Raw genomic sequence first — 13743 nt, 5'->3', positions numbered from 1 at the left:
CTGGGAGTGGAAAATGTTACTAACGGCTCCAAAATAAAGAGTAACCACTCTGCTGCAAAAAAACCATGAGATGATGTGTTCTTGGAACATTCCTTTCCTTCCCTGCCTCCCAGTTGAGTTTGCTCCCTCCCTTTTCTCCCGCAAGCTGAGACAGATCCAAATAGGTTGTGGGTTCAGGACTTCTTCCGCAAGGTATCCCGGCCGAGCTTCGTGCGGATCGCTCCGATTCACTTTCAATTACGTTTCCTTGCGTGTTGTCATGGCAAAATGGAACATTCAACATAACCAGAACCTAACACAGTCCACTGTAAGTTTTTATCTTAAGGCGAAAGAGTAATAATGGCAAAGAGGAAAAGGGTGCCGACGGCCATCAAACCAGAAAAGTAGGAAACCAGTGGACACTCAATTCGGCCTATTGTGACTAAAGCGACAAGTCGACGTCAGTCAAAACGAACAACGTGATTAAGAGCCCGCAATGAAGGACTCAAACGCGACGTCGCTATGAACGCTTGACCGCCCGCCACGAGCCACAAGATGCCGCGATAAAGCTGTTTTCCATTTTTAAATTAAGGCCAACAACGATCCAATCCGATCAGAGCGAAGCTTATTTGCATATCGAATATTAAAGTGAACTCCGTCCGTCTCAGTCTCCGGGTGCCAAAGATCAACTGGCATAGTTTGAAAAAGGACATCCTGGGCATTTCCAAGCCAAATTGTCTTGTAAGCCCAACAAAAGGACATCAAAGATCTTCTAAAACTGATGACACCGCACCTTTAAGAACATTAAAATGTTACTTTAAAATTTGCCTGTGCAGTTTAGAAAGATTTTATGATGGCTAAAGTTTGACCCTTGGACTGAATAATTTTAATTGATATTATTTCTAAATTCAATCATATGGAAAGTGGACACAAAACAGTCTCTTAGATAATACCGCCCCAACTTCACCCATAGGGTGGGTGAACATCCGCCATTTTTAATACACAGGTGAACTACATTGTCTGGAACACGATCACGTCAAAGCCAAAAGGTAAGCATAGCTGCATTAGCTTTTGCCGGATGCACAGATTAGCGTTAGCTAACAGCGTTAGCGTCTGTTGACTGGCACCTACTTGATTGCTTGGTGGCGTTGTTATTTGTGTGAGGCCGGAGTGTATTTGTGTTTGGCTCTGTGTTCGCTGGCTGCATCACATGCACACATCTGCACACTAATTGGCAAGTTAACGAAGTTATTTCATTGTCTTTAAGGGCACTCGTTTTTTTTCCGCACTCTGGACTCAGCCTCCTTGTAACGTAGCCGCCATTGGCCCACAAGTATACGGGGCGGGTCGAACAGTCGAGCGCTTGCATGACACGGGCCGCGCTCGCAAAACAGACTAATTTCAGCGAGACAAGAAGTCGCGTGTGGAAAGTACACTATAATTCTTGGTCGCCTTTTCGATAAAAGTGTGTGACGACAGACATCTTACAACAACACTTGGGAACTGAAAGAAACACAATAAAGCAATCTGTCGTTGACCGCAGGGTTTAAGTTCCCGACCACCCCCGCAATAGGTGAACTCTGTGAAGTAGCGACCATATTGTGATGCTAGTTTTGATCATTTATTCATATTTTAAAGCTGTATGAACCTTGCCAGACACTGATTAATCTCCCCCACACTCCTATTAACCTCAACCATACTCTGTTAAACACTTTGTATACGTTTGGACCCCTTTTAAACTCTTAAACATACAGTAATGCACAGTCGGACTGGACACTGTATACATTTTGTCCATTGTAGTATGTGTTTTAATGATTTTTTTGATTGAATGGAATCTGCAATGCACTGAATCCACAATAGGTGAATGGCGAGGTACAGCATTTCTGTTTGTGATCATATTAACTACACACTACAACTACAGTATATAAACGGCTTACACTGCAAGTCTATGAGTTATTTTTGAACAAGTACTTTTACCATACGTGGTCCTTCCACCCGGTCGCCATGTTGACTAATGTGACATTCCGTCAATGAATAGTTACTTATTTTCAAATTGAAGGACCATTTCAAAGGAAATTCATACAATGAGACAATAGTTGATCATTTGTTTTCCATTGGGAAAAAAGTGATCAGTATTGTTTCGCTTTCCTATCAAAGCCAAACAGTCTCCAAAGTAACAATTGTGGATAAGAGATGATGTAACCTGTAAATTAGACTCACGGGTACATTATATTGCAAAGTTGTGTTCACATTCTTCTGTCATGATCAGAGACAAAAAAAAAAAACCAACAACAGTGCCATGTTTGAGTCCACCGAAAAGCATAACCGCGGACATGTGCAAATGTGTAGCACGTACCGCCGGGTGTCCCAGTTGTCGACAACATCTGAGGGCTTTTCTCATTCGCCCATGTTTTCCAGCTGTGCTCCTATTTCTGTGCAGCAGTTCCTGTAAGTGGGATTTCCTTCCTTGCGCTTTCCCGATGCTCAACATGCGCCGCCGAGGCCTCCGCCATCCGTTGACCCCAACCACTGCTTCCGAAATGCTACATAGAAAGCCAGTTGTGCTTTTGCTTACACTTTTCAACGAGGCAAGGTGGGACCTCCGCACACGCCCACGTGACCCCGCATAACTGTGAACTGTGCTCGGGAGGACACGAATAAAAGACGCGGCAAATAAACCGGATGTCGATTGTCACATAATTGTATCCCGGCTCAAGAACTAATTCCGAACATGTGAACTATCGCTGAAGGAATTCAGAACTCCAAGCATCAACAACAGCCTGCTGGATTTGGTTTTATTTGAGTCTGCAGATGTTGTATGACTCAACACGGCAATATATCACGGAGGGATGACTTTTAGGGCGGAGTGGGAAAGGGGAGGGATTCTTACCTCCCTTTCTGTATCTATTTTTCAAACTATGCAGGTGCACCGGTCTGTTTTTTTTCTTCCTGTCCCCTCAGCCTATCACGTTGCAGCGCACACGCTTGAATGCGCAGCCATCGTCGAGGCGTGCGACGCATCTCCGCCAGCGGCCATCCGCTGTCACTTTCACCTTGGGCGCGCAAAGCCCTCTCCGTTGCCACGCAACAACGCCGCGCGAGGAATAAGCAAGGTTCTATTTGAAGTGGAGTCAACGACGCGACAATAGCAAGGAGCTTTGACATTCCACTCGCGTCTTGATCACTGAGGCAAACTTATTATCACAAGAGGATAAGCGGTAGAAAATGGATGGATGGATGGAACTCCTCTGATATGAAATGAGGTGAAGCCCAATGGCGCCGCCTCGTGGAGGTATTGTGAATGACACTTGAACGGCCCCCAATGACTGCGCAGCTCATTGTTGGGCCTCCAGCAAATCATCGATCATTCATGAGCTTTCTATTATTACGGTGCTAAAAAGACTTCATTATACAAATATACACATATGAAGGATCATTTTTGAATGCCACAATAAAAATGATGGCAAGAGACATTTTTTAACAGCAGGAGAATCCGTTTGCATTTCGATGTATACCAAACACATTATTTAGTGACATATTTGTCTCTGTGTTCATATCGTACATCGCTCCAACAGCAGCTCAAGCCCTCAAAATGCAGCAATGTGAAAAAATTGCATTGGATTTTGACAACAACGTGTAGATTTTGACTTCCACTGTGATAATTACATAGATATTGTTTTGCTTTCTAACAGTGTTTCGTTTTGCTGCTGATAAACAACCTCGGAGATGATTATTGAACGGGAAAAGATTGAATGAGAATGAAAAAAGTGAGTCTACTCCTCTTGCGGCAGAACATAAGAAGGGCCTTCGCACTTCGCCGTGAAAATGGATACCCGGCTGACCTTTTGCCCTTAGCCAGGATTCCTCCCCGAGCGGCAAGCTGGTCCGCACACGTCTCGACCGATGCTCGGAGGCGAATGTCTTTTCCCGATGTTACTTCGCCGGGAACCTAGACACTAAAACTTCTCCCTTCCCGAGCTGCAGAACTGCAAACGTGTCGTATGATGAAAGAACATTAGCGGTACCCTTCGAACAAAACCTGGAGACTTTATTGCAAAGACAATACACACTGTTAAGTAGTTTATAGAGCAGCACTTAAGTTCACAGGCTGCAAGAAGTCATCTGCGACGCCGATGATTTCAAACTATGTTATACAAGTGGAGTATTCTGTTTTGCTTCCCTTCAAACAAGTGAAACACGTTGCACCGCCAAGTGCCTGGTAACGTGGCTGCTTCAATTCCCGTTTTTTTGCCATTTCGTAACCCTGATCTATTTTGTAAGGACACTATTTTTACATAGAGCGTGCGCGAGTGTGTGATTGTGATGAATAAGAGCGGAATTATTCAGAGCAAAGATATGAGCATCCAATATTCTACAGTGGACTCAAACGTCGATGCTGCCCTCTGGTGGACGGACGAGGAGCGTCACAGAACTGGACTGGAACGTTTTGCTGGGAAATTCAAGTTGCTGGTTAACGTTCACTTTTTCACACGTCTACTTTGATTTTGAGTTAGAGCTTTTTCTACAGATATTTTTGGTGCTTCGTGAAATTCTCTCGGGAGTAAATTGGAATTTACAAAATGGGAAAAGGTGCCCGGATGAACACACTTAAGTGACGTAGTCAAGTGGGCAACGACCAGAGCTGGTGGAGAGGAGGCGTTTTTTTGGGTTTTTTTTTTTTTTTTTTTCTCTCTCTCTGGGAGGGGGCGTAGGTGCCCTTTCCACTCGTTTGCCATCCGAAACCTTGTGGAAATGTTGCGGACCGGAGAGGATGTCGAATGTGTATCCGATCGGTGAGCGGGGGGTGACGCGGCCCGCGGCCCGCGCCAGTCGCTAGCTAGCCGGCCGGCCGGCCGTGCTGCAGCATTGTGCGGGAAAAGAAAGCGAGAGCAGGAGAAGAGGAGGGGGCCGCCGCCATTATCGGAAAGCTTTCCCAGCCGCCATCTGCTCGCGAAGGGCCGCTGGACGACTGCAACCTCTCGGCCCGTTTTGGGTGAGGCGCGTGCCGCCGGCCCAGCTTGAAACGAGCACAACAGCGGACCGAGCGAAAGGGGGGAGCAAGGGGGGAGGCTTTGTGGGATTTCTGCACTCGCTCGTTTTTCAATCGCAGCGAGCGATGCCGAAGCGCAACCTTTCCGCCGTTTTGTGTGCCGTCACGCGGCTGCGGCGAGCCGGCCCGACGCGCGCGATGCATCCTCGCCGCATTTGTGGCTTTCGTGCCGTTCAGCGGGCTCAACGAAGCGCCTTTCCCCCCCTCCCCTCTACTTTCCCTGCTTTCTCGAATGCTTCTGGCGAGCTCGCGACGGCAGGCCCGGCGTGCTGCTGCGGGAGCCCCCTCTGCCTCTGCGGCGGCGGCGGCGGCGGCGGCGGCCCTTTGCAACAAAAGCGAGCGCCGACAGCGGCACGCAACGTCGCCAAATGCAAATGCGATCATCCCTCCGACTCGATTGTGTCTCCTTTTTGGGTTTGTCGGGCCTCGCCCAGCTGAGCGACGTCGGCCGCTTATCGACGTCTCGCGACCCGCATCTGCGTTTGCATTGCCTCGCGTCGCCTTGTTTCGCACTGTCGCAGACCGACGCGCATGTGCTCCCAATCCGTCGGATTGCCCGCGTGCCCGTTTGGTGCTGAAATATGTTCGCCGTGGAACACAGCAGCACATTGAGCAGACAAGTCCAATTGCACCCGAGCATTAAGCGAGTTCAATTCCTGTCATTTACTCAACCCTAACCACTGCACCTGGTCGAAGGGCAAATAATGTTACTTTCGTGGCAATTGCAGTGCAGAAGGATTCGTAGGCTGGCCACATTTTCAATGACTGCCGATTATTATACGTTGAACAGCATCGAAAATCCAATCGCAAGTCGGTGTGTCGCGATCCAAATGAAAGAAAAATCACTTTTGGCCTTTACTGTTCGTAACCCCGATGAGCCCGACGCCCTTCGTTCGTTGCACCGATGCGTTTCGGATAACGGGAGCCTACGCCGTTACCGTACGGGAATTAGGACTTGGGCAGCGTATATCCTCGCATTAAAAAGTGGGAAAAACCTGGCTAATCCTGCTAACTCCGAGCATTCCGGTCCGCTGCAAAGATTCGGAGCAAAAGAGGTGGCAAAACCGTGGCGCCTCGCCTCGCCTCGCTCGATGGCTTAATGTTAATGACTACTTTTTCCTGAGCTGGTCAGACCGTCACCGACGTATTGCCGACAATAGGAGCGAGTCTTGATCCATTTTGTTCGAACTTTCATTTGTACTGGATGTTGTTATGTGACCTGCGCGCCTAGCAACGTAGTCAACTTCGCAAAGGCGCTTCCGAGTGGGTGATTTGGCGCTTTAGCAGGCACGATGCAGAACACGAGCGAGTGCCACCTTTGCCCCGTCAGTTGATTTCCGAGTCTTACCCTCTATGAAAATGTTGTGGCTGTTTGTCCACTTAAAATCGTTTTTGTGTCCTTTTTCTTCCAGGGCGTGCCTCTCAAAGGGGATGAATGTCTTCACAGATCATTGCGCTGCTTCTTAAATTGGAACGCCGCAATTTGAGCCCTTGGCCAACTTCACGGACAAACCTCCGAGCGAACCTTTTCCGCGGTGCCCGTTTGTGGCAGGATGATCGTCGGTAGATTATGATGGCGAAAAAGCAAGATGTCCGGTCCCCCGTTTACAATCTCATTGGGGTGGGTTTGTCGGGTACAGAGAAAGAGAAAGGTCAGTGCGGGGTCGGAAAGTCCTGCCTGTGCAATCGGTACGTGAGGCCGAGCGCCGACGACTTCTACTTGGACCACACGTCGGTGTTGAGCACCAGTGACTTCGGGGGTCGAGTGGTTAACAATGACCACTTTCTCTTTTGGGGGGAAGTGGCGCGGCTTCTGGAGGAAGGGCCCGAGTGCAGGATGAATGTCGTGGAGCAAACGGAATTCATCGACGACCAGACCTTTCAGCCGCACCGTAGCACCGCTATGCAGCCCTACATTAAACGGGCGGCTGCGACCAAGCTGGCGTCGGCAGAGAAGCTCATGTATTTCTGCACGGATCAGCTGGGCCTAGAGCAAGACTTTGAGCAAAAACAAATGCCCGAGGGCAAGCTGCAGGTCGACGGCTTCCTGCTCTGTGTCGACGTCAGCCGGGGCATGAACCGCAACTTCGATGACCAGCTGAAGTTCGTCACAAACCTCTACGGTCAGCTCAGCAAGACCAAGAAACCCATCGTGTTAGTCCTCACTAAGTGTGACGAAGGAGTTGAACGCTATATCAAAGATGCGCATACCTTCGCTATCACGAAAAAGAGTCTGCCCGTCGTCGAGACATCTGCCCGTTCGAATATAAACGTGGAGCTCGCCTTCCTCACTTTGGTTCAGCTTATTGATAAAAGCAGAGGCAAGCCCAAGATCATCCCCTATTTTGAAGCACTCAAGCTCCAGAGTCAGCAGATAGCTTCCGCCAAGGATCGCTACGAATGGTTAATCAACCGCATCGTGAAGAATCATAATGAAAGCTGGCTCAACACCAGTCGACGCATGAACGCGTCCCCGGAATACAAAGAATACGTTTTCTTGGAGGGAACGGCAAAATGCAAGAAGCTCTTCCAGCAGCACGTTTACCGTCTGAAGCAGGAACATATTGAGCGTCGGCGTAAAATCTACCTAAGCACGCTTCCTCTTGCGCTTAGTTCTTTGGTGCCTGACCTGGATGAAATAGATCAACTCAGCTGGTCTGGTGTGCAGAAGGTTCTCGAGTCCAAGCAGCACTTTGCCCACTGGTTTGTTGTTCTGGAGGACTCCCCTTGGGAGGATACCTCTCACATTGACAACATGGAGGACGAGCGGATCCCGTCAGACCTTCTGGAGACGGATGAAGCGGGGGAATTATTCAATGCCCACCTGGACCATTTACGTAACGAGTGCAGACGTGCAGAGATGAGGCTTGAGTTTAAGCACAAGCTTTCTTCTTCTCCCTTCGTCACACCTGGTAGACCTTGGGAAGAGGCTCGTAGCTTCATCATGAACGAAGAGTTCTACCAGTGGCTTGAGGAGCCGGAGTACCTCGACCTCTACAACCGTCATCAAAAGGAGATCATCGACCGCGCTAAAGAAGACTTTCAGGAGCTGTTGCTGGAGTATTCGGAGCTGTTTTATGAACTGGAAGTGGATGCCAAGCCAAGTAAGGAAAAAATGGGGGCAATTCAGGACGTGCTGGTGGAGGAGCAGCGGTTCAAGGCGCTGCAAAAGCTTCCAGCTGAAAGAGATGCTCTCGTATTGAAACATATCCACTTTGTATATCACCCTACTAAGGAGACCTGCCCGAGCAGTCCCCACTGCGGCGACTCAAGGATTGAACAACTCCTGGCATCCCGTTTCCCTACGTCTTATCCTTTTTTCGACGTGAAAGCTCATCTCGGCGACACAAAGGCCGACAGACTCAATCTCGTCATACTGGGGAAGGATGGACTGGCCAGAGAATTTGCCAACGAGATTAGGGCTCTCTGCACAAATGACGACTGGTATGTGTTGGACGGGAAGATGTACGAGCTGACGCTGCGGCCCATCGAGGGAAACGTGCGTCTCCCTGTCAATTCTTTCCACACGCCGACGTTCGCCCCTCACGGATGTCTGTGTCTGTATAATTCAAAGGAATCCCTCTCCTATGTGATCGAAAGCCTCGAGCGTCTTCGGGAGTCGACGCTCGGTCGGAGGGACGGCCAGCTAGCGCAGCTGCCGACGTCGCTGCTCTTAGTCACCAAACGAGGCGTCGGCTCATACGTGGATGTCGGTGGGGAAACCGCCTTGAACCTGATCACACAGGGACAGCAAGTGGCAAGGAGGCTGCAGTGTAGCTTCTTAGATCCCGCCTCTCCCGGTGTCGGCTACGGCCACGGCCACAATGTCAGCGAGGCACAAATCAACCAGGTGCTGAGGGGCCTTCTGGATATCCGGAGGAGCGCGTCCTTCAGTAGCGGCTCCCCTCCGCTCCTCCCCGAGCCCCCGGGCCTGAGAGAGTCTCCCCATCAGCCGGTCCCAGAGGCAGATCTTCGCATCGTCATGTGCTTCATGTGCGGGGACTCCTACGACATTGAGCAGCTGCTGTCGCCCTTCCTCATGCATCAGCACTGCAGGCCCATGTCGAACAGCGGCGCTTCGGTATTGCTCGAGCAGACCGTCGCCGGGCATAAGCTCGCCATTGAGCTGTCCGTTCTCTCATATCACGCCTCCTTCTCTTTACGGAAGAGCAGGCTGGTACACGGCTACTTTGCGGTGTACTCCGTCTCCCGAAAAGCATCCCTCGAGACGCTGTGCGCGTTCTTGTGTGAGGTTCAGGACATCATCCCGGTGCAGCTTTTGGCCGTAGGAGATAGCCAAGCCGAGCTGACGGAGAGCAACTACGCCCGGGAGCAGCAGATCCAAGGAGAGGAGCTCGCCCGCGAGATCGAAGGCCGTTTCAATAGCGTGGTTTGCGGATCTGGGGGCGTAGTGGGAGGCCTGCACAGGATAGAGATGTTCCATCCCTTTCTCATGGAGGTGGTGGAGAAACGCAACATTGTGGAAGCCACGCACATGTACGATAATGTGGCCGAAGCGTGCACCAATGAAAATGTGTACTCCCCGCGCTGCGGTTCTCCCAGCCCGGTCACCGCGTTCCTGGATTCAGAGGACGATGTCGAGCCTTCGCCTCCATACTATGACGGCGCTCTGGCATCTCACCACGGGGGCTTCAACCTGCCCGACTTGGACTCCAGTGACATCGCCCTTATCTCTGATATTCGAGACCTCGAGAGCAAACTCAACAACAAGGTGCCCCCCCACGCCAGAATCAAACCTGGCGTCACTTTCGACTTCCGAAAGGTCAGCCGAAACCCGTACGCGGACACGGTGGGTCACCGGCGCTCGCTGCCGTCTGCCGTTACCTGGGTACCTGGGGGCGACGCGGGGTACGACCCCTCGGACTACGCAGAACCGCTGGATGCCGTGTGCAAGCCCCGCCCCAGTAATGACGAAATAATCTACTCGGTGCCGCACGACAGCACGCAAGGAAAGATCATCACCATCCGCAACTCCAACAGGATGCACTCCAATGGCAACGGCTCCGACAGCGAAGCGGACAGCAGCTCTCTGGAGCGAAGGAGGAAATTCTCAGCGGCGGGCGTGAAGCCTCGTCTGTACCGCGATCGCTCCAAGCGGCTCGGCAAGTTCAGCAGCTTCCGCACCAGCTTCATAGGCAGCGACGACGAGATGGGAGCGCTCCCGAAGTCCAAGGAAGACGACTACGGGACGCTGAAAGGTGAAAGTCTGGTTAATGAAGAGAATGAGGACCCCAAAAAGAGGAACATTCTGAAGAGTCTGCGACGAACGGCCAAGGTGAGCATCTAGCCCATCCGCTGCTTTGGAGAAGGAAAAAGGAGCGCTTTCACGTTACCGGGTAACGGTCCGATGTGGAACTTTGTCTTTCTTCTTTTCCCTTCAGAAATCAAGACCCAAGCCCCGCCCAGCGATCCCCAAACCCATGGAGAGCAGCTACTTTGGGGTCCCCTTAGTCAGTGTGGTGTCGCCAGAGAGACCGATTCCGCTCTTCATTGAGAAGTGTGTTCGCTTCATTGAGACCACGGGTGGGTGTTTTGAGCAACTTTAAAAAAAAAAAAAAATTCCATAAAACGATACCTAAAACTCCATTAGGTAAACCTGTACAGTCCAATGAGCGGCAATGCAAGAGCTAGGGTTAATTATTTTTCAGATATAATAATCCTCATCATCATCATCATCAACACTATGACTATTATTACAGTATTAATAGTAATGTACTTTTCCGTGTTGTAGTAGTGCACTGTGTCAAACTGAATTCATTTGATTGTCTTGTATTAGAGCTCATTTGGTAGCGCAGGTTGCTGGTGAAAATGTTTAAGTCGGCAAACATAAGCAAGAACATCCATGACTCCGACAGCATCCCCCCACCACAGTTTTTGGTCATACCTGCACCTTTCCCTGCTTTTCTCAGGTCTGAACACAGAAGGTTTGTACCGCGTAAGTGGGAACAAGTCCGAGATGGAAAGCATGCAGCGGCAGTTCGAACAGGGTGAGTTACCAAAGCCAAGTGATGATTCACTCCAAAGACCCGCTTCCTCCTCCCCCTCCTTATTTTTCACTCATCTCCTCACCCCCCCGCTCTCGGCGTGCAGACCACGGATTAGACCTGGTGGAGAAAGACTTCTCCATAAACACTGTGGCTGGTGCCCTAAAGAGCTTCTTCTCCGAGCTGCCTGAGCCCCTGGTGCCTTGTGCTCTGCAGGTGGACCTACTGGACGCTTTCAGTAAGCAAAGACGGCTGGGCCGGGAGGGTCTTGAACCCAAAATAAAAGCAGGATTCCTGTAGGAGCTAAGAGGGTGGGGCAGCTTTGAACATTTATTTTCCCGCGTGTTGACGCTGATGATTTCAACGCTGGCCTCTTGGAAACAAATCAAGGGCGCGGATGCCACGATGCAGGTTTTAAATCCCATTTGTTTGCTGTGAATGCAGAAATCCCCGACAGAGAACAGCGGCTGTACACCATGAAGGATGTCCTGAGGAGATTCCCCAGGGAGAATTATGATGCCTTCAAATACGTCGTCAGCCACTTACACAAGTCATTGTTTTTGTTCTATCTAACGAAATACTCAATTATTAGTTGCAGTCCCAGTTAGATTAAGACTCGAGACTGACATGTGACTTCCTCCAACCTCAGGGTGAGCCAGCTGAGCAGGCTGAACCTGATGACCAGCGAGAACTTGTCCATCTGCTTCTGGCCCACGCTCATGCGACCCGACTTCACCACCATGGACGCCCTGACGGCCACGCGCACCTACCAGACAATCATCGAGATCTTCATCCACCAGTGTGCATTCTTCTTCTACAACCAGCCGCTCATCGACTCCCCCACGGGGCCGGCGGGGCTCCCCGCTTCGCCCACCGCCACCCTCGGCGGGAGCTCGGCCTACTCCTGTTACCGCTCGTCTCCGCCGCACTCGGGCGCGCACTTCAGCCCCCTGCAGCAGCAGTCGCCGCCCACCACCCCCCAGTCCCCTCTGCAGTCCCTGCTGCCCCCCTTGCACCAGCATGCCCACCCTCACCCTCACCCCCACCCCCACCACTCCCCCGCCGAACAGGAGACACTGTGAGGCCACGAAAGCCGCGTGTGCCCAGGATGCCCCCCGGAATCTTGACGGCAACACGAACGTGACAACTTCATGGCGGATGACGGACAGGGGGCGGGGCGAGGCCCCCGACCTCACGCCGGTCTGTTTGAGGGTCACCTGGGTTCAGACCTCATCGACGAGACATTTGTGGCCACTGTGTTTTTATCTGTTATTTGTCCTCATGAAAGTACTGCCACTGGATTTGTTTTCTGGCCCTCTAGGTCCTTTGGGGTGGAAGTTTGCGCCCTCTAGTGGACGCCTTGGCAAGCTCATTTCAGTGGTGTGGAGAGGGTGAGGGGGTGGGGGCTTACACATCCAGGGATGCACTTTAATGTTCAATTGTTGTTTTTGTTTTGGGACATACTGTGCGTGTTTAAGTTTGACAGCTCAGCCATACCCATTGCCTCTACAGAACAGAGCTCTGGCCGATCAAACTTTGTTTACATGAACTTATTATTTTTTAATACCCGCATACTTCTCTGAAGCACTTTTTGATAGTGTAGCGTTACATTTGAATTGTCCATATTGCTTGTTTAGTGGTTGAGTCTGGCATTCTTGTGGAAACAAGATCCTCTAATGTAAAAACTTTCATTGGGTCGATTATTCCGGGGCGACTCCTGTTCCTCACTCATGCGGAATATAGTTTTAGACTTTGTCCTCTTTCTAGCCGTCGGTCGAGCCGAAGGGATGTTTCGGGTTTGAGCGTTAACGTGGGTCAAGTGAAGAATTGCAGCCATATTTGATCAGCGCACTTGAAACGTAACAAGAAGCCGATCATGTGTAATCGTCCCTCCGCTTTCCACACGTACTGCAAATCACGCTTGAACAATACGGTAGAAAGGATCTGCGGAAGGCACGGCCGCGTGTGAACTATTTTAGCATATCGTCCATTGTTAATGAAGATCTGAATGTTGTTGTTTTTTTTTTACCCTTAAAATTTACAAGACAAAGCTGTGTGTTTCCTACGGGGACAAGTGTGTTCAATCACTGGATGTATTTTATTTTTTTTTTTCCTGACCGCCTTTTACTGGTCTTAGTAAGTACCACAATGCTGTTTAAAGTCATTTTAAACGAGTTGCTCCTACCAGTCCATCATAAAATATACTGTAAACACACAACCGCGACTGTGTAACCGTTTGTAGGCTGGGGAAGGACACCGCTCATGTCAGTGGTAGGAAACATTTCTTGTGTATTTCCATGATTGAAAGTCCACTTGGACCTTGTTTTGTTTTTGTTTTGTTTTGTGAAGGGTTCAAGGCCACTTAGTGCATGATTTAAAACCCACGCACCACGGGGGGGAGATGAAAGCCTCTCCCTGTTTGAAAATATGAATTTAGTCCAAGGACAGGACAAATGCTTCAAAAGAAATATCTTCCGTACTGCGCACCAAGAGAAAACCATCAAATTGTCTGACTGAGCAAATAGTGTTTGAAGATGAAGGCCTTATGTGAACTGTATGATAGTTAATAAATTAAATCTTGTAAAATGGGCCATCTTTTGTGTGGTTTATGCATGTATTGTAGCAATGAAGGCGTCCAATGAGTCATGACCCGAATGCAACTTTATTTTTTATTTAAACTATAAAAGTGTTCCCAAAATGCCAGCAAAT

At 50.0% G+C, this 13743-nt stretch overlaps 1 protein-coding gene across 1 annotated transcript; it reads left to right on the top strand.

The window, feature by feature from the left end:
• The first annotated feature begins 4674 nt into the window (after positions 1–4674).
• arhgap35b (Rho GTPase activating protein 35b) lies at positions 4675–13622 on the top strand. Its single transcript, XM_061751099.1, has 7 exons — positions 4675–4972; positions 6442–10325; positions 10432–10573; positions 10960–11037; positions 11141–11272; positions 11479–11584; positions 11684–13622. The coding sequence occupies exons 2-7, from the start codon at positions 6600–6602 to the stop codon at positions 12114–12116; spliced, it is 4617 nt and encodes a 1538-aa protein (XP_061607083.1). The 5' UTR covers positions 4675–4972; positions 6442–6599; the 3' UTR covers positions 12117–13622.
• The last annotated feature ends 121 nt before the right edge of the window (positions 13623–13743 follow it).

The sequence above is a fragment of the Phyllopteryx taeniolatus genome, chromosome 17 (genome assembly GCF_024500385.1).
Source record: "Phyllopteryx taeniolatus isolate TA_2022b chromosome 17, UOR_Ptae_1.2, whole genome shotgun sequence".
NCBI lineage: Eukaryota > Metazoa > Chordata > Actinopteri > Syngnathiformes > Syngnathidae > Phyllopteryx > Phyllopteryx taeniolatus.
Note: the sequence above shows the minus strand (reverse complement) of the source record. Positions and strands in the feature narration are given on the sequence as shown.